A 22072-nucleotide genomic window follows, 5' to 3' on the forward strand; every position below is an offset into this window, starting at 1 on the left:
ATGGTATGCCTTTTATATTTACGGCTTCTTTGCCTTGGATAGTAAATATGTTGTATCTGTGGAATTTGCTTGCTCCACTTTTTTTTCCGAATAGCCCGGTTTGCGAGTTGCTATTTTTTACTTTTCCTTTGCTTTATTTTAACTAAAAGTTTTTGCCGTTCTTATGAGCGATGATCAACAAGTGTCTCAGCACAAGTTCAAACTTGGCAGAATTATAGCGTCTCCAGGTAAGTTTGTTTTTTCTATGTGGTAAATAATTGCATTTAATTTATTGTTCTGTTGTCGATTAATTTTCTATCCTAGATAAAGAAACAAGACAAAAGGGCATAGCCACTTTGAAATCTTGGTTAAAAAAGTATACCAAGCCTACTGAACTAGACTATCTCAAAGTATGGAAGGCTCTATTTTACTGTATGTTTTCAAATTGAAATAGCATTGAATACAGACTTTTCGTGTTTTCATAGTAATTTTATACACAAATATACTTGCGTCTTTTTGACCAATTATCTAGCAATACCGTTTAAATTTTAACCAATTTATCATTTTAAAGGTGTTTGGGTGACTGATAACTCTATCGTCCATTATGAATTGGTTCAAAAACTGGCAAAACTAGTCCATGATTTACCTGATAACAGCTGCTTTTTTTTATTTGTTATTTCTTTTTACAAAACAATTAATAGAGAATGGCAAGGGATTGATAAATATAGGTATAGTTTACCCTGCTTATATTATTGTCATACATATCATACACATGAACGTCTTTAATTATTAACATATTCATTTTTTTGGATGTTGAATGTCCTTATATTCTATTGAATTAGAATTGAGAAGTATTTATGGCTTATGCGGTTTTTTTTCTACGAATGCCTTTGCTTTTTGCAAAAACAAGATTGGAATGAAGAGTTGATAGACACTTATAATGTGATCCTTTTAGAAAATGTGTTTATAACTAAAGAGCATGATGTCTACTTGGGTATTAAAATGCACCTTGTTGATGTTTTTTTTGAAGAAATTAAAAAGATATTTGGCGACGAATTTTGGACAGCTTCTACCTCTATTCTCCTTACTATTTTCTATCCATTCTTTTGCATATTGTCTAGTTCAAATGATACCGCGCTCAAAGATCATGTTGAACAAAACATTTTTGATGAGCTTTTGATATTTTTCTTTAATTTGAAGATCAAGCTTGCCTCAGCCGAAGATAAAACCCCAGACTTAGAATCAATTCGTAAATCAATGTCAGACCTGGCAAAATTGATTTATGTCTTCAACAATTTTTTGTTTTCTCTTGCCTCATCCAAAAAAACATCTAATGTCTGTCGTAAACAACTTTATCAAATCCATCAAAATATAAAATCAAATATGGAGAACTTGAACGAAAATGAAGAAGAGGTTGATGGCGATGGACATGGGCCTCAGAGTACCAATAATGATACTGACGAAAATAATGAAATTAGTGTAGATTCAATTGATACAGAAAATGATAGGCCCTGTAAAAAGGGGACATATGTCTCTGACAACATACAAGAGCAAACTTTTGCTTCCGTGTTTCTGCGTTCTAAAAAAGCTCCAGATACAGTTAGACAATCTATTAAATCTAATAATTTTAAAAGACGTAAACTTATTCGAGCTAGATGTAATAGCTTATGCACTAAATTAGTATCAACAAACATACCACCACCGAGCGTTTGCTGTAATCAGCAGATTAATCAATTAACAAGTACTATGGTCAATTGCGGTTTTTCTGATGACAAAACTCAGTTAGAACCACTTACTGCATCTAATACCCTTTCATACGTTGATATGTCAACAAAAAATGAACAGTCTACAGGTGACTCACTGACGGATTTGCCGTCAAGTATCTACTCAAATTCTATCTTGGATAGGCCGCCAGCAAAAAGGGTTAAAATAAAGAAAGTTTGTTTTAACTCTATAGCTATGGTCAAAAGATATTCAACCAAAGAGAGAATTCAACCTATCTTGCCAATATCATTAACTTCGCAGCCTATTAGAAGCATTTTAAAAAAAAAAATTAAGTGTAGGACCAAACACCACGCTCTACTACATATCAATTCTCCATCTAAAAATGAAATTATATAAAATTTATTGATACTAGATTGATTTAAACTCAATTAAAGTTTAGACATATTGAATAATTTGTCAAATAGCATTTATTTTAAATGTGGCGTCTAAAATAAATTTTCTATAATCTTATTTTGTTTGGTAAAGCCGTATGTATATAGAACATGGAGGATATTAAAGAAATGTAAATTGAAAAAATACATTTCTGTAATTCAAAGATACTTTGTTCTAATTATTTGACAGGCATACTTTTATCTAAGGACTGTAATATCAGCCCGCAACAAAAAAATTCAATATCTCAAAGGTATAAAATTTTATTTTATGCAGCTGTCCCTGCGTTTTATTTCGGTTTGTAGAGTCAAATTGTTGTCATCTTCCTTCAGTCTTTTGATGCCTATTTTATGTTAACCTCCTATTTCCCTTTATCACTATCGTGTGGCATACTTGGAATTCCTAAAAAGCTAAGCACACTACCTCAAAAATCGCTGTATTTTACACTAGGCCATTCACTTCATTTTTTTAGGTTTTTTTTTAATCAAAAACGCCTGCTTGCCCTTAAGCCTTTTCCTAAAAAGTATGAATTATTCAGACCAGAATTTTGACATATCAAAGCTATGTTTGTATTCACGATAATAAATTCTAGGAAGTTATTGTGTAAGGCTATAACTCTAAGCCATTTTAAATTATTATTCAGCTGATAACTAAAATATATTTTCTTGCTTTAAAATTAGCAAACGTATTTACAATGATCAACGAGGTGTAGTAACTCAAGCACAAGCTAGTCATATTAGAGGATCTTCTTCTTCGATAAGATGGCTCAAGCGTCAACAGTCTGATCCATATACGCGGATGGCTCGTGAACAAGGTTTTGCTGCTCGGTCTGCCTTTAAGTTGGACCAGATTTTAAATTCTTATCATGTTACTCGGGCTCAGTTGATAATTGATCTCGGTGCCTCTCCTGGTGGGTGGACTCAAGTTTTGCATCGAAGATTCCCTTGCGCACATATTATTAGCGTAGACAAAGCACCTATGACACCGATTCCTAATACAACACAACTTATCTTAGATTTCACGAACACCAATACACCTCGTATTATAGGGAACATTCTTCGAGACAGAAAAATTGATCTTTTGGTATCTGACATGGCACCCTCTTTCTGTGGGCATAAACAGACAGATCATATACGGTTACTTGCATTGGCTGAACTCGCCTTCGAATTTGGCAAACTTACTCTAAAACATGGGGCCAATGCTATCTTTAAGATAAACAGAGGTGGTACAGAAAGTCAGTTTAAATTGCTACTGCAGCAGTATTTTGAAAGGGTTTGTTACGCTAAACCCGATGCATCTTACAAAGATTCATCAGAGCTGTTCGTTGTAGCACTAGGATTTATTGGGCGAAATAGGGACGATGAATGAATATGATATATGAGTATTTGCATAGACTTGTCACCTACCTTGAGTTATCGAAGGGTTTTTGCTTGCTAGTTTGACCAGTTTCTATTGGCTCCATAAAAAAGTAGCCTTGATTAATACAAAATAGTATTTTATATAAAAACACTTCTTAATAGGTTCTGTGCATCTTGTATATATTATAGCCAGCTAAATTCTTGTCTGTCATGTTACATCTGTGATAGGTCTTATATTTAGCATCAATGAAAAAGCGATCTTTGATTAAATTTTATATAGATGATATTTTTACCGTGTGTTAACATTTTGTTCACTAAAAACTATACATAGATTTAAAGCTGGGCAAAAACACTTATGCCTTACTAAACTAAAACGTACTTCTTTTTTTAGTAAAGATATTTCTGCCATCGCTATCGATACGAGTGCTGTATAGGCTGATGAGCCCATTGCTGCCTAAAATTGCTTAGCATTTGGCATTTTCTTAAGTGTTTAGATCTATTTGACATACTACAAACTATATATTATATTTTGACAGGCTGCTGTCTATAAGTTTATTCTAAAACTGTGCTTGTGCCTACAAACTACCTAGCAGATGAATAATCATATATATATAATTTTTTTATCTACGAAATGGTGGCCTTTGCCTTCTTATCGGACTATTCTTGAATCGTTTGTGGGGAGAAGGGGACCTAGATTCACTGTTTTTCGAAATACGTTTTTTTCTTGGAGGTGACATAGATGGACTCGGTGAGTGTCTCCACCTCCCATTTCTGTGTATATATTCTTGTCTTGATGGTGGAGAAACACGTCTACGAATTGAATTTGGTGATAGATACCTCCTTGGTGGATCTGGTGAATCTCTTCTTGGACTCATAGGCATTTCCGGGGTTCTAGATCTTCTATACCGGTTATATGTCATCCTCCGATAAGATCCAGGTAGAGATTTATGATTCGGACTAAGTGAAGGTTGATGATGTGGACTGGATGGACAGTTATGACGTGGGCTGGGTGAGTACCTACGGCGTGGACTAGGTGAGTAATTACGATGCAGATCGGGTGAATAATTACGACGTGGACTAGGCGAGTAGTCACGACGTGAGATAGGTGAATAATTGTGACGCGGGCTAGGCGAATAACTACGGCGTGGACTGGATGAATAGCTACGACGTGGACTAGGTGAATAGTTGTGACGCGAAGTGGGATAACTGCGACGAGGGCTAAACGAATAATCACGGCGAGGACTAGGAGAGTATCTGTATCGTGGATTGGGTGAATACTTGCGTCTTGGATTGGGTGAGTAATTGCGTCGAAGACTTGGTGGAGATCGATGACGTGAACCAGGCGAATGAGCCAGGTGAGTGTTTATTATTTTTCTTGAATAACTTGGTGGGACCGGACTAAAAGATTTTTTATATGAATTTGGATCTCGTCTGTATGTGTTTGGTGAATACCTTCTTTCATTCATCCTCCGGCGACTGGAGACAGGAGATCGTTTGTATGAAGGGCTTGGAGATTTGCTGGGAGAAAAACGCTTTCTAGAGTTTGGTGACCAATGATGAGGGCTGATAGACCTTCTTCTCGGTGATACATTTTCTATATTTTTATGTCTTGGACTAGGTGACAGATGATTTTTTGGCTTGTTGCTTTTTTTTCCTCTATAATCACTTTTTTGATTGGTTTTCTTTCCAGTTGGTCTGGCCAACACTGGGTCTATCTCAGTTGTATAATAGCATTGAACTTCCATGTGATCTAAACTCATTTTGTCTATGTATCCCATGGCATTTTGTGCATCGGCTTTCGTCTCAAACTCCACAGTTGCAAATCCTTTTGATTTGTTACTGGCCGAAAACCTTGCCAGTCGAACTGACACCACTTTTCCCCATAGCCCGCATATCTCTTTCACATGTTCTTCTGTTACATTTGGTGTCAGTTGGCACAATAGCAAAATATTGGTTTCTTTTTCTGCGGGGCCTTTGCTTGTGGGAGATGATGATATAGCCGATAAAGTATTTTGTTCTTGTTTTTCGCCTTGATCTTTGTCTGTTTCTATTTGTATGCTTGGTTCAGATTCGTGGGATGGTGACTTAGAGGGAGATCTCGAGGGAGATTGTGACCGAGAAAATGCAGGTTTTGGACTCAAAAGATATGATTCACTTTCACTTGACATTTGTAGAGTCGTATTTTTAGGAGATGCATTCTTCGTTTCTCCTCTTTAACGAGTAAAAAAGGTTTTGTTAGCCAGGGTGATCTGAGACCGAGAAAATTAAGTCAATTGTAAATTAGCTAAATTGAAACAAACCTGCTTGGACTGCTCGATGGAAAATATTCATCGCTGATTTTTTCGAAAATATAGTGGTAGTGTAAGTCAGTATCATATGACGGCTTTACACATAGTTTTTTGCATAAAATAACCGTTAAATAAATCGTTCATACGAGCATTACGCTAAACGCAATCTTCTCGCTTTGATTACGCCCTTAGCTCAGGGCCTGATCACACACGCCTATGAAAGTCAGCGTGACAAAAGAAAAAAAGTAATTATGATTTGACTTATGCCTAATGGATAAGATTGTGTTTGCTCGTTTTGAGGTTTTGAGTTGTACTCTTATTCAGATACGTACCCTGACATCGGAAGTAAAAAATAATTTTTTATCTGACTTCGCCTACTTTTAAAAGGACTGAACAACACAGAAATTGTCTAGGATGTGTGAACAACTCCTATTAACAAGGTAATTTTTAAGGCTTTTTATTGCTGAATGTGATGTTTTTAGAGGAGCCTTCAGCAACTTTGGTAGGTTTTTAAAGTTAATGGCTATTTGCTTCGAATAAAAACAACCTTATTTTTTAAGTTATTTATCTGATGAATTCAAAAGTTCTATGTTTGAATATATTGTAAGTTGTTTCGATTAGTGTGCTTTCTAATGTGGAATATTTTATAACATGTTTGAGGATTTACCAGTATTTAGTTCTAGACATTATTTCTTCTTATTTAACAATCCTTTCTAAAGTAGTTATGCTTAACGAATGCTTAAAGTTTCTAAACCAAATCATCTGATGCAAGGTTTATTTAAAATAGTTTGTCAATAAATCGATTAGACAAATCGTTCTTGTTTTTTACAGTATTTTTAACCATAGGTATAGATTAATTATCTTTTGATATGATTCATTCATTCACATTCAAAAACAGTCTACTTTTAGGCTAAAATTTATAATTGAAACTGCTTTATAAGTCACCATAATATTGCTTAGGCATTTTTTCAATGGCAAATAAATTGAGTGGCTGTAAAGCAGTATCTGAGTAATTTTCTCAATATTAAAAGTGCATCTGCAAATTCTGTGAAGATAGATGTTCACAAAGACAAAGTAATCCAGTTTACGGTGAAGAGCAATTGGACCGTCGACTAGTAATTGTTTCATTTTCTAAAATTGAATTTAAGGAAAGTTTGATGTGTATACGAATTTTATTGGGATTCAAAAACCAGCAATGGACAATTTCATTGCTTCAATCGATACTTGAAAGGTACATGTTGCCAATGTGTGATAGAATTTATTTATAAAATTGAAATTAATAAGGTAACATGTCTTCTCCTCGATAGTTTAGTGGTAGAACACCAGTTTGTGGCACTGGTAACATGGGTTCGATTCCCATTCGGGGAATTTTTTTTTTAAACAACACTTAAGTGATAAATATATTACTTTAAAACTAAGAGATACTTTTATATGAATTCCTGTCACTTTATTTTTTATCATGATTTCATATATTTGTAGTTCGCACTTTATCTTAAAATCTTAATTCATCATTCCTTAATTTCTGTTAAATTTGTGTCTTTATCACACTGTGCGATGTTATCACTCGGATGTGCATGATGTGTTATAGGATATTGGACTCATTTTGATGTCAGAAATTTTTTGATTTTCTATACTGTGATATGTTTGAGATCAAATTTTGTCTTGGACTAGATCGATATCAGACTGTTGGCTTAGATAATTGAGGCAGATATTAAGGATTAAAGCAAATATTATAATAACACCGATTTATTGTGACTAAATTTAAAATGCGTGTTTAAAATACAAATCAATTTTTAGTGACGATTATTTATAGTTTTTGTCTTTATTTTTTGGTCTACTGTCTGATGCAGATACTGGGCTATTATTGTTTAGAGATCAGATACTCCACTTCTGTAGATAATGATAATGACTTTAATATTCCAAGCTCTTTACTGCACTCTACGGTCAAGTTTGGCGTTGAACTCTTTTCTCACGTTTCCCTTTCTGCATCCCCCAAAATATTTTTTAATTCCGATACATCTTTGTTTGTCGATTTGAAATCTACCTTTAAGTATCTATGTCATCCTTGTCATGAGGGGATGCCTGTTATTGATCAGCTTTGCAATTGGCATAACTTTTGTATTGGCATTCTTATATGTGCTACTTATTATTCTCAAAAGTTTAATGCTTATTCATCTTTATCATGTGGTATCGACAACCTTGTGGTGTTTTATAAAAGACTTGTAGATTTATTGATTTCACAGCTTTCGTATTCGACAATTAAAAATCGGACAGAAAAGTCATTAGAAACCTTGTTTTACTATTATCTCAAGTTAGCCACTTCTAGAAACTATAGCTACCTTTCCATTGATGCGAAGAAAAGTATTTTGAAAGCCATCAAAGATTCTTGGATATGTATAGCCACAACTCATCTATCAAGTTTGAAAGCTATTTCTACTAATATCTCTCCTCTACTTTTTTCTTCTTACCCTAATTTATCTATCATCACGCTTCAATCTATTCTATTTGACATCAGAATATGCTTGTTTTATCTGATCAACCAAAACAGTCCACAATTGGTTTCTGATGTAGATGAATTTATACGAACTATTTTTAAGGCGCCTCTCGTGCTCTTTGATAAAGCATTCGTAAATAGCCGGCCTAATAATATTTTGATCAATTTTAAATACATCGTTGGAATTGAATACTGGACATATTTTTACTTCTTCTTACTTATTGCTGCGTATAGAAATATAGACCAACGAGATAACCTAACTCTTTGCATTCGGAATATGCTCTTGCACCTTGAGCCGCCTCCAGATTTGCCTGATCTTATTTTCAATGCTATATGCAACCAGACTGAGTGGTCTAAGTTGGTTTTTGGTATCTTGTCAATTTTGAACCAGGAAGAAATTAAAAAGTCAACCAATTTGAATTATTATAAAAGACTAAAGTCGTTGATAGAAGCTAGGTTTCAAACAAAAAATCAGATCCGTTCAGAATGCGTTTCATTTCTAGCATCTTTATTTAGATCTAGTATAGACCCAAAGCAACGAATTACATTTTTCATAGACTGTTTAGAAAATTACCCAACTTACACATCTACACGCGCAGTTTTGAACCAATTTGATCCAGATAGCTTCTACCCACTGAAAAGGGTTTCTGAGGCGTTATCCTTACTTGTGAAATCTTTGCATCTTCCGTCAGGGATCAATTGCTGTTTTTTTACCCATGAAAAACTTGACTCGCATTCGTTTAAAAAATTAATAAAACTGGCGATGGACAACCTTTTGATCCCAAGTTTTTTATATGCTGAAGATTTGAAAGAAAACTTTGTAGAGCATTCGAGTGTTACGATGGATATTTTTTCAACCTACTTTCGTATTTGTAGTTATTACTTCAATGCAATAACATGGGCACTATCGCGATGCTATGAAACAGATGAATTGTTAGACAGAAGCGACGGTCTGGTTATAATTAGGTCATCGCAATCTACTAATTCAGAATCTAACTTACCAGAATGGGTAGATTTATTGAATTTCTTGATTATCTGTTATGGGCCTTATACTGGCTATGAACATCCTGAACTCAGTTGGAGCATATATGGTTTGATTGGTTCTATAAACCACTTTTTTGCTTTTCAAAAAATGGGATTAAATGTTTTTGAACTTTGTTTTAGAAGGATGCTACAAAGATTACGCTCAAGTCATTGCTCTAAATTACTTCAACATCTATCTTCTATATGGGTCTGTAGTCAACTCGTATATTTGACTGAAGAAAAAAAACAACCAGATCCTAAATATAAAATCGTTTCGAGTGTTTTGCGCGATGCATTGTCGGACTTTAGAACAGAAATTAAGCTTAAGGCTATAGATCTGATTTTGAACTTGGGTCAAAAGTGTCCAACTTATTTTGAATACTTTCCAGGTGATGTATTCAAAAAAATTGTAAAGTCCCTCGCTTTTAGAGATAAAATACTTATAACTAGGTCTTTGGATGCTTTATCGCTCATTTTAGGTTCCCAACCACTCAGCATAAAACTCGATTGGGCCACCGAATTAATGGATATGATAGTTTATGAAATTGAATTTTTACAAGATTCTACATTTTTGACTATATATATGAATTTTTTAAAAAATGGTTTCATAAAGCTGCTAGGAATTGAGTTTCTCCATTATTTTCGACCTTTGCTACATCGTGCCCTTATATTCTTAGAATCTAGCAGTATACCTTTACTGAATTTATCTCTCGATCTAATAGAGTGTATGATAGTCCATGCATGGCCAATTGTTGAAAGCTCAGCAGAACTCATTGTAGGCGCACTATGTTCCATCTGGGTGGAACAAGTTCATTCTACAAAAAATCTATCACAGGAATCGCAATCGAACACAAATTCAGATACATTGCACAATAAGCTGGTTAAATGTATTTCTTTTATATTCAATACTATATCTTCAACTACAAAAGAAAAAATCTTACAAGAATTGTCCAACATAGAAGACATATCCGAATTACAAAAATGTTTACTTGGTAGGTCCGATTTATGCTACAACAGGCTGTAGTTTACTCGCTTAAGTTTTTATTGCTTATTGTTTGTCAAGTTAAAATGAATTTTTAAGGGCTTGCAGAAAATAAAGACAACATCAGCCACGAATAGTTCCTGTAAGAGTATGAAAAAAACATTTGTATATTTTTATTAAGGTTTTTATTACGCATTAAAGTTTTTTCGAGGTAAAACTGCTATTTAAGTAAATACACACAAATTATAGGATAAAAGATTAGAATATAGACAAAATGATCAATTGCTACAAATGGTTTAAAAAATAGTTTATGTTTTTATCTTATTAAAATTCTGTATATATAGAATTACTTGCCTGTATAGCATAGTTGGTAATGCGTCAGTCTAATAAGCTGAAAATCGCAGGTTCGAGCCCTGCTATAGGCATTTTTTTTTAATATAGTTGTATTTTTTTTGTAGTTATTTTGTTCATCTAATAAAATATGTAAATCACTTGCCTGTATAGCATAGTTGGTAATGCGTCAGTCTAATAAGCTGAAAATCGCAGGTTCGAGCCCTGCTATAGGCATTTTTTTTTAATATAGTTGTATTTTTTTTGTAGTTATTTTGTTCATCTAATAAAATATGTAAATCACTTGCCTGTATAGCATAGTTGGTAATGCGTCAGTCTAATAAGCTGAAAATCGCAGGTTCGAGCCCTGCTATAGGCATTTTTTTTTAATATAGTTGTATTTTTTTTGTAGTTATTTTGTTCATCTAATAAAATATGTAAATCACTTGCCTGTATAGCATAGTTGGTAATGCGTCAGTCTAATAAGCTGAAAATCGCAGGTTCGAGCCCTGCTATAGGCATTTTTTTTTAATATAGTTGTATTTTTTTTGTAGTTATTTTATTCATCTAATAAAATGCCACACAAAAATTTCAATAAGAGAAATTTGACGTGAATGGTTGTATATTTATTATTTTAGAATCAATTATTTTCTTGAACCTTTTAATGGAATAATTCAAAATTAGAATTATGAAATTTTCTATACTTGCCAATATAATAGGCCTTGAGTAATAATCTATATCAGCATATAAATTTTTTTTCAATGTTCCCTGGTAATAAATTTAACATATAAAAAACAGTCACTTCAGTGTCAGAGATTGACAAAGTATGTATGTGGGAGTATAGAAATAAAATAGTTATGTATGTAGGTAAAATAAATGAATGTGTGATAAATGTAGAGGTATGAAATATGTATATTCGAGGCGATATAGAAGTGATAAAGACGAGATGCGAATAGAATATAGTGAGATGGGTAGGAAGGTTAAATAAACGTAGGTGATTATAACAAGGATATGTATTAATAGATGAATATTTAGGAATACATGTATAACTAGAAGTAAAAATATAAACAAGAGATGTATAGAAGAATAGAGGATGTGTAGAACTCGCAGTTAACGGACAAATTATTGAATGATTGAAATCAGTTCATTCAAGCCCTTTGTTTGATTGTATCCTTTATTTCATCACCTTCTAGCAAATTCAGTTATTTACACAGTAGTAGCAATTCAAATTTACCTAAGAATATATTTGGTAGTGAATTCTGATCGACATACTGAGAAGCACTGTTTAGTACGCTGATTTTTGTAAATATCAGTATATATTAGTATATATGTTACATATAAGGCAGATAGAATAAGTATTATTATAAAGCTATATATGGATAGAGTGAACAGTGAGTAAGCATATATAAATGTATTAAGTTAGAGTATGTGTACGCACATAGAGGATATTTAAGACAGATATAAAATATTTATGAAGTAGACAAATACGAGGACCGCAGGTATCATGATGACAAGGGATTGTATATACAAAAGATAAAACATAAAACATATATTAGATGCAAACATGATGGAAAAATATGTTAAATGGAATGTAATAAAAAATAGATATACATGCTGAGATTACATGTTAAAAACATGATAGATATGTATTAGAATTAAAATGAGAGCGCACTTATTGAATAGAGTGTTATAAATGATAATGGAGATACGGTATGTGTTTTATCTGTACCAAGAAAATAGGCATCTCAGATACATAAAAAATATAATATGGAAACACATGGTAATATAGAAGAGAATAGATAAGAAATTAGGATTGAGTAATGAAAAGAAATACAAGAAGAAAAGATCGATGAATAGTGGATAGAGAAGTTATGAATGAAGAATAAAATATGAAAAATAATGAGTAGAAAATAGTGTATAGATAAGGAATGAAAATAATCAAAACGTAAAATTGCGGAGAACAAGAAAGTATGGGCTATAGTAGATAGAAGAATATATGTGTCAGTTATCCATAATTTGTCAAATGTCTTCTATACTTCCCGCTTGCCTGAGACTAAGAAAAAGCTTTCATTTGGACCAATGTCAAAGACTAATTCATTTAAACTACATGCTCGGTCGATATACCTAAAAGAGGTTTATCGAACAATAAATTCAGTTGCTTATCTATCTAGCTATTTATAACATTGGATATGAATCTTTTAGATTATTTTAGTGAGCCATGAAAAGTTGTCAATATACTTTTGAGTATATTCTTCTTATGTCCTCAACTCGGAAATTTGAACCTTTGCGATGAGAATATAGATGCAACTGTAGGGTGACAGATATTGCAATAAAATATTCTCATAATTTATGTTTTTAGATTCAGGAAAACACTATCTATACAGCATTACCTTTTTTTGACTGCTGATCAATATTCAATTGAGGCACGAATGATCATGAATGTGTAAGGGTATGTATTAACTGCAAATTACGATATTTTAAAGTTATTCGGTTTAGAGCGGCTTTTATTTAAACATTTAAATGCATGTTAAAATTTTAATATTTCAATCAACAAAATATTACTTGTATGATAAATGCGCATTCTGGGTTAGAAACGGTTAAGCCAACGTGCAGCATATTTTGCAAAAATGGCCTAGGCTTAAACTTTCCGCAAAGCAAAAGCCATAATTTTGGACTTCAGGCTGCATCGGACTAATTTGTTTGCCGTTGGTAAAAAAATTTCAAGTCTTTTGAACAAAACACACAGTTTGACAGAATACAAGATTTTCAAAAGCAATAATTTAAAATACATGTCTAAACCATAGCTATAAGGGGTCTTATAAACTTATATGGCTTCACAGTCTTCCTCCTCTATTCCTATAACTAAAATAATAGACATGAAACCTGGCATGAAGAATTTAAATGTTATGTTTATTGTGCTCGAAAGAGGATCTACTACAAAAACTAAGGAAGGCGGTATTATTGTCCAGCACCTTGTAGCAGATTCTACGGCTTCTATAACAGCCTCTCTGTGGGATGAAAAAGGTGAAGCTCTACAGCCAGGGGATATATTTATCATGAATGGGGGGTATGTTGCTATTTAATACTACAGCATTCGGTGATTTTTCATTTTGAACTCTGGTCTGAATTAACCATATCTCTTGAGCTATGCCTCTTTGTATAAGACATCATTAATGCTATATTGTAGTCGATACGGATCCATAGAAAGAGTTGGAGAGTATGAATATAAATGAAATTTATTGTACTAAAAGTATTAACTCAAAAATTCTTTAGATTTACATTTTTGTTTTCAGAGCAATTAAACATTAGTAATTTTGAATGGATTCCAGATGCCAATGCTCCTGGTGGCTATATCCAAGTAGAGAGTCGGAGCAAAGGTGGAATTAGAAGTTCTTCTATTCATCCTACGCTGCGATAATATTTGATCTTATTATTTGTAAGTATTCTGTAACGTGTTCAATATAATTTAATTGGTTAATGTTAATCATAATTGGTAGAAGTATTATTTCATTTATACTAGTTGGTCTTTAAATCTTATCTAATTTCAGACATAGATAATTCTGTTACTGAAATTAAAAATAAACTTCATTACAAAAAGCATCAAAAATAATACAGGTAGTCTGTCGACGGCCATTTATGTTCAGAAATAATAAAATAATTCTGATTGCATTTTTAATGATCTAGACTATCACGCTTCTGAACTTTTTCAAACTATCAATACTGTTACTCTATAAGCTAAGATTTTGCTTAGATTATCTCTGTTGAGAGATAATTAAAAAAATTAAAAAATTCAAATATGATGATTGAATCGTGGCTTGGTAGTGAGATGTTAAACTCATAGTATTGGTTACGTCAATCGCATTAAAAATCAGGTGTAATAAACGTTATTACAGAAATTTCATATCGAACCTGGTTTAGAAATTTAACTCAATATTTCCATATTATTTAGAAGCTAAAATCTAAATACTACCTAAAAAATTTGTGTACTACCCTTCGATTCAATAATAGTATTGAATTCGACTTAAAAAATCAGATGTGTGCTAGTGCGGCTATTCCCCTTATTTATTCAAAAACTTAACTTTGACTGGCTGTAGAGATGAATTAAATAAAACAGATTTCTTATTTTACTGGTCGCCGTATCATTGATAATCAATATCCAGTAATGGTGAATTATCGCTAATTTGTTGTATAAATTTTGTCTAACCTAACCTCAATGTATACAAAAGACGTTATTTATAAATCCATGATATAGTTAAATTATACAATTTTGTTTTCAAGTTGGATTAATTTCTACGATTATGTGATAATTAAAATTTATGCAAACAAACAGAATTTACAATATTAATATCTATTCTGGTAATTTTAATAACATGATACCATTACAGTATCAATAATATTTTTAGATATCAATTTGCATTATTTTTTTATTCATTGTACATATATATCATAAAATTAAGTAATGCATATAATTTAATAAATAAGCATCAATCCTGTTGCCACAACCAGTATTTGAAGTATACCAATATAGTATACAGGTTCTGTGCCTGATAGCAAATTGGCTTTACAGGTAACATTAACATTTTTTGCGCATTCTGCATTCGTATCTGAAATAATAACAATAGTTCCCAAATCACTAAATAATAATAAACGATTAGTATTACAATAATGCACAAATATAATATTGTTATTTATATTACTGTCTAATAATTACATACCAAACATGATGATTTAAATAAGTATCTCTAAGAATATCTTCTTTACAGCTGTATCTAAGATCAGCATTACCATTCAAACGTCTATACACAGTCGTATAACGTAAGTATTACTTATTGAGGACCATTTTCTACAAAATATAGGTATATGGAATATGCTGTAAAAAATATAAACGTACAATTCTCTTATATTTATATTAATAACTGGGAATTGGCCGGATAATTTGTTATATGAGAGATCTCTAAAAAAAGAAGTTAATCATCTCTGTGTAATGCTGTTGTATTTGAAGAGTTATTTTCTGCATATGTAATGTGCAAAGCGTACAGCATTACCAACTTCTCATGCCTGATAAACGATGGAATATTATCTGATAGCTGATTATTTGAAAGGTTTCTGTGTATAAAAAATAGGTTAATATAGAATTCTATTTATATTTTATAATAGTACATAAATAACATGGATATGTTCGATTTAAACGTACAGTTTTGACAACTTAAGATTTCTATAGAATTGTGGAATCTCGCCTGATAATCTATTATATGAAATATCACTATATAAAGAGATTAATAAATTCATTTATATTGTATTGTGTTGTATAATTATTTTTTATGCGCAATAAAACGTACATTTAGACAATTCAGAATTAAATTTGAAAGAAGATAATTCACCCGTCAATTGATTATGGTGAAGATACCTTTATACAATAGATCAATTAATATCTTTACATTATATAATATAAAACTACATATGTTTTATGGATATATATATATATATGTATTATTCAAAATAAGCATACAATTCCGATAATTTAGGTAATTCCTTAGTGTCTGGGACTTCCTGATTTAATCTGTTATGTGAAAGGTTTCTGTAGACAGATACAAAAAAATTAGCATATTATGATTTTTACTATGTTACATGCATGCAACCCATATCTAACCAGTTAATTTAACATACAGGTATTCCAATTTTTTAAGCTCAAAATTTGTTATATTATTTAATTGACAAGACGATATATCCCTATTTAGAAAAAAGTTAATATAGAGCTATATTCGTGTGAATGTATATATATATATATATTTATATGTTAAATAAGCATACAATTTCAATAAATTAGGAGCATTAATTTCTGAAACTCTAATAAATCCATTTTGTGACATATTTCTGTATATATATATATATATGAATTAGTATAATATGTTATAACATCTATTTCATATAATTATTTTTGTACCCAATCTAATAAAAACGTACAATATCGATAGTCTAATATTATTTTCGAAAGTTTGGACGTCACCACCAATAGTTATTTTATTTGATGAAACATCTCTTCATATAAAAATTTGTTTAATAAAGTCGGCTATATACCATTGAAATATAGTTGTTATGTATATATAAATGCATATATACATTTATACGCTTATTTAGAGCGGACATACAGAGTTTCTAAATTGATATTCCTGCTAAAGCTTTTCATTTCTGAGAACAGATTCATTGAAAGATTTCTAAATATAAATGAATTAATGTAAATTATTTGCATTATATAAATGTATTACAATACAAGTTATATATTAAGATGTCTAATATTGTGTCTATTACTTTTAGATAAACATACAAGTAAACCAATTTGGTATTTCGTTCAAATGATGGTATCTTCCCTGAGAACCCGTTATTAGAGAGATCTCTATGTAAAGAGCAATTCAATATATTCATTTTTAGTATTACATTATGTCGACTATATCATTATATATATATATACACTCGTCTAGCGCAAAAAAACGTACACCGATACCAGCTGATTGTTATCACGGAATTGTGAAATTTGACCTGAAAGGGAGTTAGATGAAACATTACTGTATGTAAAAAACAGTTTAATATATTTTTATTATACAATCACTTATAGCTGGTAACTATGATCAAAGCAAACAAACATACATTTTGGTCAACTTGATCATGTCATCAAAGATATTATGTAAGAAGCCAGATATCTTATTATTTGAAAAGATCTCTGCAAAAACAAATTAATATTTTCGTGTTAAATAATAACGTGTCATATTCAGCGTATATATGGGATAGATGGGTCAGCTTAACGTACAGTATTGACAATGAGCTTGGATCAATTGATGGAATAGTTTTTAATAGATTACTTGAAATGTCTCTATTTAATGAATTAGCATATGTTTATTTCTATTGTACTACAATACTGCCTATCTGTATAATAATATATATACATGTGTACTATTATATATATATTTATAATAATATCTAGATAAACATACAATATTGATAATTTTTATTGTAAATGAAACTGAATGAGTTTTCAATTTTATTTTTTGAAAGATCTCTGGATATGATAACCAAATTAGTATAGTATTTACGTCAAGTATTTAATGCTGTATATAACAATATATATATATATATTATCAAATAAGTGTATTAAACCAAACGTACATAATTGATATTTTTTTATTGAATTCTGTATTATTATTAGTTTAACATGTTATTTGAAGCGTTTCTGTATAAAAATATGTTAGCGTAATAGGATTCATGTATATATTTTATCACATATATAACGTACAATATCAATAAATTCGTTCTATCAAAATCTGGAAGGTCGCCTTTTAATTTATTATTTGATACATCACTGCATGCAAATAGATAAATCAGTAAGTTTTTTAATATTATGTAACACTATGTGTATAGACTAGGCTATTTATAATTAGGATATCATGGAATATTTATTCGTTGTCCTAAATTGACATACAAATATCTCAAATTAGGGTTATTAATAAAACTTGGAATGCTACCAGTTAGACCAGTATTTGAAATGTTGCTACACAAAAGAGGTCAAGTCTTGTTGTCAGTTTCCAATATAATTATTTAGAGATCAACTAGTACTGTTTCGAAGTATGTCATATAATAAATTGTTAAAGTATCATTATTAATTATGCATATTGATACAATTGAACTTTGACATACATATATAATAGGGTACTTGGTAATTTAGTTAATTCACCATCAAACCTGGTGTTGGAAAGATCTCTATATCAAAGCATTATAGATCGAGTTCATATTATTTTTTTTAAATTAATGGTATACATACAAATATTTCAAATCTATTGTTAACGTCGGAAATTTTACTATTTTATGTTTATTTCCTGAAAATATTCTGTTTTTGTGTTATTACAAGAACGTATATTAAGGAAATTATTCTGGTGTAAACATACAGGATATCTAATTTCTTTATATTGTTGATATTGTTCCAGTCTAATTCAATAGAGCTATTAGAAATATCACTAAAAATAATAAAAAAAGTCAGAATATTATATATCATGATTTTTTTAATCGAAATGTATACATTTTATGCAATTCCGTTAGGGTAGATATTGACACTGGTACATGACCATTTTGATTAATATTTTCAATTTGACTTGAGTAAAATCAAAAATTTAGTTAGTTACAATATAATAATTACTATAAACGCATTTATATGTAATTTTAAACATTCAAATCAATATTTTGTGGTACATGTATATGCCACATATCAATCAACATACATTTCTGTGATTTTGCCTTGGCTATTACTATGTATGTATACGGTTAATCAAAGCTCTTGTACATTCTCCCCTCATAGAAATGTAAATATGTTTTTCAATTCACGCACCATTTAAAGTTATTATTTCCGAAACAATATTGGTTGGCTGCATATTTTCTAAATTCATACACACCTGGGAATTCTTCCAACAGGTCGCTGATAAAATTTGATTCATCTGCTGCCACAAAAACTAAAGACACTAGTAGGATAACTAATAATCCAATTATACTGCTCTTCATTTTTTTATGATGTTTTTACTTTTATCGGAAACACAGAGTATTGTTATTCACTTGTTCAAAAGTCTAGTGTATAATGACAAATATTTTAAATTTAAGTGGTCAACTAACGACAGTATCGCATCATTATATTGCATCATATATTTTATATAAACGTGATTCAGACTAATGATAGTCATTTTCGATAATTTGCTTGTCATAGATATATTGTGTATCATTTAAACAACATAAAAAAATCCAACATATTCAAATAGGTGAAAACCAAAAAATTCAAAAAAACTAGCTTAATATAATATTTTATATCTAATTTATCTGTATTCAATAATCCTACTTTTGCGTTCAGATATAAATGTCCAGATGACTTCATATAATATGGTCATAAGTTATGTGACAATCATTTTGACGTTTTTTATATAAGTTGATATTGGTTTTGAGATGTAATTGTAGGAACCATCTATAATGCCGGTAAGGACAAAGGTAATTTTTGTTAAGGTATGGCATGCATCTCTAAATACTTGATTATAAACAGCGGGAAAAATATGGACTAAAAGAGGTCTGTTTGAATATGCAGGAACTTTTGTATTGGCTTGACTTATACTTGTTCACGTGATAGTTTAGCAGATATATATGATAATAAAAAAACAGAGAATGCTCCGATATCTTACCTGACGATACAAATATTAAGGCAATATTTTATATTGCAATGGCGTATATTAGACAAAATGAAGTGCTATATAATCAAAAGACAGCATAATTTAGACATTATCTGGTAATGTAGACGTAAATGTAATTATGTTAAGAATAGATGTGGAAAATATGTATATAGTAGAGTTAAAAAATGATTAAATATAGTAAAATCCTTCTTCGATTAAATGTAAATTAATATACACCTGCCTTGCCACAATTAAGAGGCTAAGCTGAACCTAAAGGATACTAGTGACGATTAATTAAACTTTCAGTTCTTCAGAGTGTCTCGTTCTTCATCATTCAAGAATTTAGAACGAGTAACTTTCTAAACGATGGTGACAGTTGGAATATAACTTTATAATTATAGAAATATCATTTGATAGCAAAATACAAAGAGAAAAAGATGATAACCTGACAATTGGAAATGATGAAATCAAAGAGGAAAAGAGGGTAAATAAATAAAATGAGAGAACAGTTTAAATATGCGTATGTATTAGATATCACTTCTGCTGCGTAACAAGACGTATCAAGACATATATAAAGGAATGTCAAATAATTTAATTCATATTGAATAGGTATAAAGTGTCCAATAGATTTAGGGTTGATTTAGAAATTTGCCTCCAAAAATTTTCGTCTAATGTCTAAGAATCTGGGAATATTCACTTGTACCAGGGTTCGAAATTCAAATACAATATACCCATAATTTTAAACAATGAAGAGCCAGACTATCTGATATTAGCGGTTTTGGACTCTTTGGATTATTCTGTACTTCAGAATCGGAAGAAGTTGAGTGCAGATAATACTTCTCAAATTTCAATCTCTGAGAGGTGTTTTTATGTAAACGAGAGCATATAAAATCTGATTGATACGAGCAATCCAGATTCGGCCACTAAATTGGGTTCAATCAATTTTTGCTACATCAGCAATATTTTGCATGACGAAGATCTCAGTTATTTTGTAGATACATTCATCTATTCTGTGATTTATAGCATTCAACTAAATTCAAATCAACTTCATATAAATCTAAATATAATCCCCGTAGAAATAAGCTGTTTACTTTGCTGAAATACACTCACATATATCAGAGCGATGACATTGTTTTGACACTAGTGAACAAAGAATATACTGGTTCTCAAGACATCCTTCAAATGCACGTACCCATTTGAGCAGCATAAGTATTTTTGTATAAGGTTTCTATTAAAGCTCTAAACGCAAATGCAGTCTAAGAGATATATTACACTGACTTGAAGCCAAACTTTAATTCGACTCATTTCTGCTTGAATTCAAGGCCATAGGTATATTTATATAGTCAGAATATGGCTTGGTATGGTCTTGGTGGGAACTACCGCATCAATCTTGTTTAATGTATTATTGTCTCTTTCAGTCATCTATGAATATCTAAAAAAGCAAGCATGTTGATATTGAGCTGCATTGCGTCTGAAAAAGTGAGCAGATTAATATTTACGTAAATAGCAGTGAAATTAATGATTAAATTCACAGAATGTAAGGTAGTGTGAAGTGACAAGCATTGGATAATTCGGATTACTAATTAACTTGCTTCTTTATTTGAACCCAGAAAAAAACGTTCTACTTTCAGAAGTCGAAAATAAGCTAATATACTCTTTCTAGAGTACGAATGTGTTTCAAATTGCATGCAATTCTATAAATATGAATCAGAAGAAGAGATGGTAAGTTCTGTAAGCAGAAAAGATTATCCAGAAAAATTAATAGAAGCATTATTGAAGAAAAAGGAATTAACGTTCAGAGAACAGACAAAAGTAAAAAATTTTCTAACAATTTTATCATCAACAGAGGCTTTATTTAAACCAAGGAGAGTGCAAATGAGGTAGAAGGCATCCGTACCCGGGCTTTAAGAGACAGAACCCAAATTAGAAGAAAAAACGAGGACTTTTATAGATATTATTGGCAAGTCGAATCAGATATGGTTTTATCATTGCAAAGCTTCATCAAAAATCCAGCAGGTTCTAACTATTAACAACAGCTACTTCAAGTTATCTTCCAAATAAATATATTGCAATTTTCAATGAAGTATAGTGACATAAAAATGTGTTGTTTACAGTTCTGCATTTTATCAATAGCTCCGGTGAATCTCATATGTATCCTAAAATTCTTAAAAAAAATGCAGCGCTTCTAATTAACGTTAATTTTCTTGGGTTTAAAATTTTTTAACTTGAATGGTTGCTCAAACCAAATTGGCTACATAAAACAAACTTAA

General features: G+C 31.0%; 6 protein-coding genes and 5 non-coding genes across 14 annotated transcripts; 8 read left to right on the top strand and 3 right to left on the bottom strand.

The window, feature by feature from the left end:
- The first annotated feature begins 132 nt into the window (after positions 1-132).
- LOC126304690 (ribosomal RNA processing protein 1 homolog) lies at positions 133-2141 on the top strand. Its single transcript, XM_049991863.1, has 4 exons — positions 133-227; positions 304-411; positions 551-707; positions 822-2141. The coding sequence occupies exons 1-4, from the start codon at positions 164-166 to the stop codon at positions 2098-2100; spliced, it is 1608 nt and encodes a 535-aa protein (XP_049847820.1). The 5' UTR covers positions 133-163; the 3' UTR covers positions 2101-2141.
- A 278-nt stretch (positions 2142-2419) lies between these two features.
- On the top strand, positions 2420-3640 carry LOC126304675 (ribosomal RNA large subunit methyltransferase E-like). The gene is made up of 2 exons (XM_049991848.1): positions 2420-2656; positions 2814-3640. The coding sequence occupies exons 1-2, from the start codon at positions 2484-2486 to the stop codon at positions 3499-3501; spliced, it is 861 nt and encodes a 286-aa protein (XP_049847805.1). The 5' UTR covers positions 2420-2483; the 3' UTR covers positions 3502-3640.
- LOC126304674 (serine/arginine repetitive matrix protein 1-like) lies at positions 2775-6300 on the bottom strand. Of its 3 annotated transcripts, none has more exons than XM_049991845.1 (5): positions 6112-6275; positions 5792-5824; positions 4001-5702; positions 3871-3945; positions 3634-3710 (listed from the first exon to the last, which is right to left on the bottom strand). In XM_049991845.1, the coding sequence occupies exons 1-3, from the start codon at positions 6117-6119 to the stop codon at positions 4112-4114; spliced, it is 1632 nt and encodes a 543-aa protein (XP_049847802.1). In that variant the 5' UTR covers positions 6120-6275; the 3' UTR covers positions 3634-3710; positions 3871-3945; positions 4001-4111. The 3 variants fall into 3 exon arrangements, with proteins under 3 accessions (XP_049847804.1, XP_049847802.1, XP_049847803.1); XM_049991846.1 differs by having other exon boundaries at positions 3649-3721; XM_049991847.1 differs by having other exon boundaries at positions 2775-3710; positions 3871-5702; positions 6112-6300.
- Positions 6301-7076: 776 nt separating this feature from the next.
- Positions 7077-7147, top strand: Trnah-gug (transfer RNA histidin (anticodon GUG)). Its single transcript has one exon. It is a non-coding gene; the product is annotated as a tRNA-His (tRNA).
- A 3483-nt stretch (positions 7148-10630) lies between these two features.
- Trnai-aau (transfer RNA isoleucine (anticodon AAU)) lies at positions 10631-10703 on the top strand. The gene has a single exon. It is a non-coding gene; the product is annotated as a tRNA-Ile (tRNA).
- A 69-nt stretch (positions 10704-10772) lies between these two features.
- Positions 10773-10845, top strand: Trnai-aau (transfer RNA isoleucine (anticodon AAU)). Its single transcript has one exon. It is a non-coding gene; the product is annotated as a tRNA-Ile (tRNA).
- Positions 10846-10914: 69 nt separating this feature from the next.
- Positions 10915-10987, top strand: Trnai-aau (transfer RNA isoleucine (anticodon AAU)). Its single transcript has one exon. It is a non-coding gene; the product is annotated as a tRNA-Ile (tRNA).
- A 69-nt stretch (positions 10988-11056) lies between these two features.
- On the top strand, positions 11057-11129 carry Trnai-aau (transfer RNA isoleucine (anticodon AAU)). The gene has a single exon. It is a non-coding gene; the product is annotated as a tRNA-Ile (tRNA).
- A 2278-nt stretch (positions 11130-13407) lies between these two features.
- LOC126304712 (SOSS complex subunit B2) lies at positions 13408-14115 on the top strand. Of its 2 annotated transcripts, none has more exons than XM_049991884.1 (3): positions 13408-13675; positions 13754-13825; positions 13882-14115. In XM_049991884.1, exons 1-3 carry the CDS (start codon positions 13437-13439, stop codon positions 14024-14026), a joined length of 456 nt encoding a protein of 151 aa, XP_049847841.1. In that variant the 5' UTR covers positions 13408-13436; the 3' UTR covers positions 14027-14115. The 2 variants fall into 2 exon arrangements, with proteins under 2 accessions (XP_049847841.1, XP_049847842.1); XM_049991885.1 differs by having other exon boundaries at positions 13902-14001.
- A 944-nt stretch (positions 14116-15059) lies between these two features.
- Positions 15060-17314, bottom strand: LOC126304739 (uncharacterized). Its single transcript, XM_049991912.1, has 14 exons — positions 17254-17314; positions 17103-17171; positions 16934-17002; positions 16758-16823; positions 16573-16647; positions 16420-16482; positions 16276-16338; positions 16118-16186; positions 15948-16015; positions 15769-15871; positions 15646-15714; positions 15500-15562; positions 15324-15404; positions 15060-15241 (listed from the first exon to the last, which is right to left on the bottom strand). The coding sequence occupies exons 1-14, from the start codon at positions 17271-17273 to the stop codon at positions 15079-15081; spliced, it is 1041 nt and encodes a 346-aa protein (XP_049847869.1). The 5' UTR covers positions 17274-17314; the 3' UTR covers positions 15060-15078.
- A 458-nt stretch (positions 17315-17772) lies between these two features.
- On the bottom strand, positions 17773-19195 carry LOC126304649 (uncharacterized). The gene is made up of 9 exons (XM_049991821.1): positions 18983-19195; positions 18876-18902; positions 18677-18748; positions 18546-18614; positions 18422-18487; positions 18298-18360; positions 18083-18151; positions 17897-17962; positions 17773-17833 (listed from the first exon to the last, which is right to left on the bottom strand). Exons 1-9 carry the CDS (start codon positions 19150-19152, stop codon positions 17806-17808), a joined length of 630 nt encoding a protein of 209 aa, XP_049847778.1. The 5' UTR covers positions 19153-19195; the 3' UTR covers positions 17773-17805.
- Between the last annotated feature and the right edge of the window lie 2877 nt (positions 19196-22072).

This window comes from Schistocerca gregaria, unplaced genomic scaffold, assembly GCF_023897955.1.
Source record: "Schistocerca gregaria isolate iqSchGreg1 unplaced genomic scaffold, iqSchGreg1.2 ptg000182l, whole genome shotgun sequence".
NCBI classification, from domain to species: Eukaryota; Metazoa; Arthropoda; class Insecta; order Orthoptera; family Acrididae; genus Schistocerca; species Schistocerca gregaria.

Coding starts and splice junctions, on each gene's coding strand:
- LOC126304674 (XM_049991847.1), bottom strand. Junction 5,703..5,791: donor CCATCGAGCAGTCCAAGCAG/GTTTGTTTCAAT, acceptor TACTCGTTAAAG/AGGAGAAACGAAGAATGCAT.
- LOC126304675 (XM_049991848.1), top strand. CDS start 2,484: ATGTTAACCTCCTATTTCCCTTTATCACTATCGTGTGGCATACTTGGA. Junction 2,657..2,813: donor CTTAAGCCTTTTCCTAAAAA/GTATGAATTATT, acceptor CTTTAAAATTAG/CAAACGTATTTACAATGATC.
- LOC126304739 (XM_049991912.1), bottom strand. CDS start 17,273: ATGATCAAGTTGACCAAAAT. Junction 16,824..16,933: donor AATACCAAATTGGTTTACTT/GTATGTTTATCT, acceptor ATTTATATTTAG/AAATCTTTCAATGAATCTGT. Junction 16,339..16,419: donor GCTCCTAATTTATTGAAATT/GTATGCTTATTT, acceptor TTTTCTAAATAG/GGATATATCGTCTTGTCAAT.
- LOC126304712 (XM_049991884.1), top strand. CDS start 13,437: ATGGCTTCACAGTCTTCCTCCTCTATTCCTATAACTAAAATAATAGAC. Junction 13,676..13,753: donor ATATTTATCATGAATGGGGG/GTATGTTGCTAT, acceptor ATATCTCTTGAG/CTATGCCTCTTTGTATAAGA. Junction 13,826..13,881: donor TCCATAGAAAGAGTTGGAGA/GTATGAATATAA, acceptor AAAATTCTTTAG/ATTTACATTTTTGTTTTCAG.
- LOC126304649 (XM_049991821.1), bottom strand. CDS start 19,152: ATGAAGAGCAGTATAATTGGATTATTAGTTATCCTACTAGTGTCTTTA. Junction 18,749..18,875: donor CAAGGCAAAATCACAGAAAT/GTATGTTGATTG, acceptor ATTTTACTCAAG/TCAAATTGAAAATATTAATC. Junction 17,963..18,082: donor AACCCTAATTTGAGATATTT/GTATGTCAATTT, acceptor ATTTGCATGCAG/TGATGTATCAAATAATAAAT.
- LOC126304690 (XM_049991863.1), top strand. CDS start 164: ATGAGCGATGATCAACAAGTGTCTCAGCACAAGTTCAAACTTGGCAGA. Junction 412..550: donor ATGGAAGGCTCTATTTTACT/GTATGTTTTCAA, acceptor ATCATTTTAAAG/GTGTTTGGGTGACTGATAAC. Junction 708..821: donor CAAGGGATTGATAAATATAG/GTATAGTTTACC, acceptor CTATTGAATTAG/AATTGAGAAGTATTTATGGC.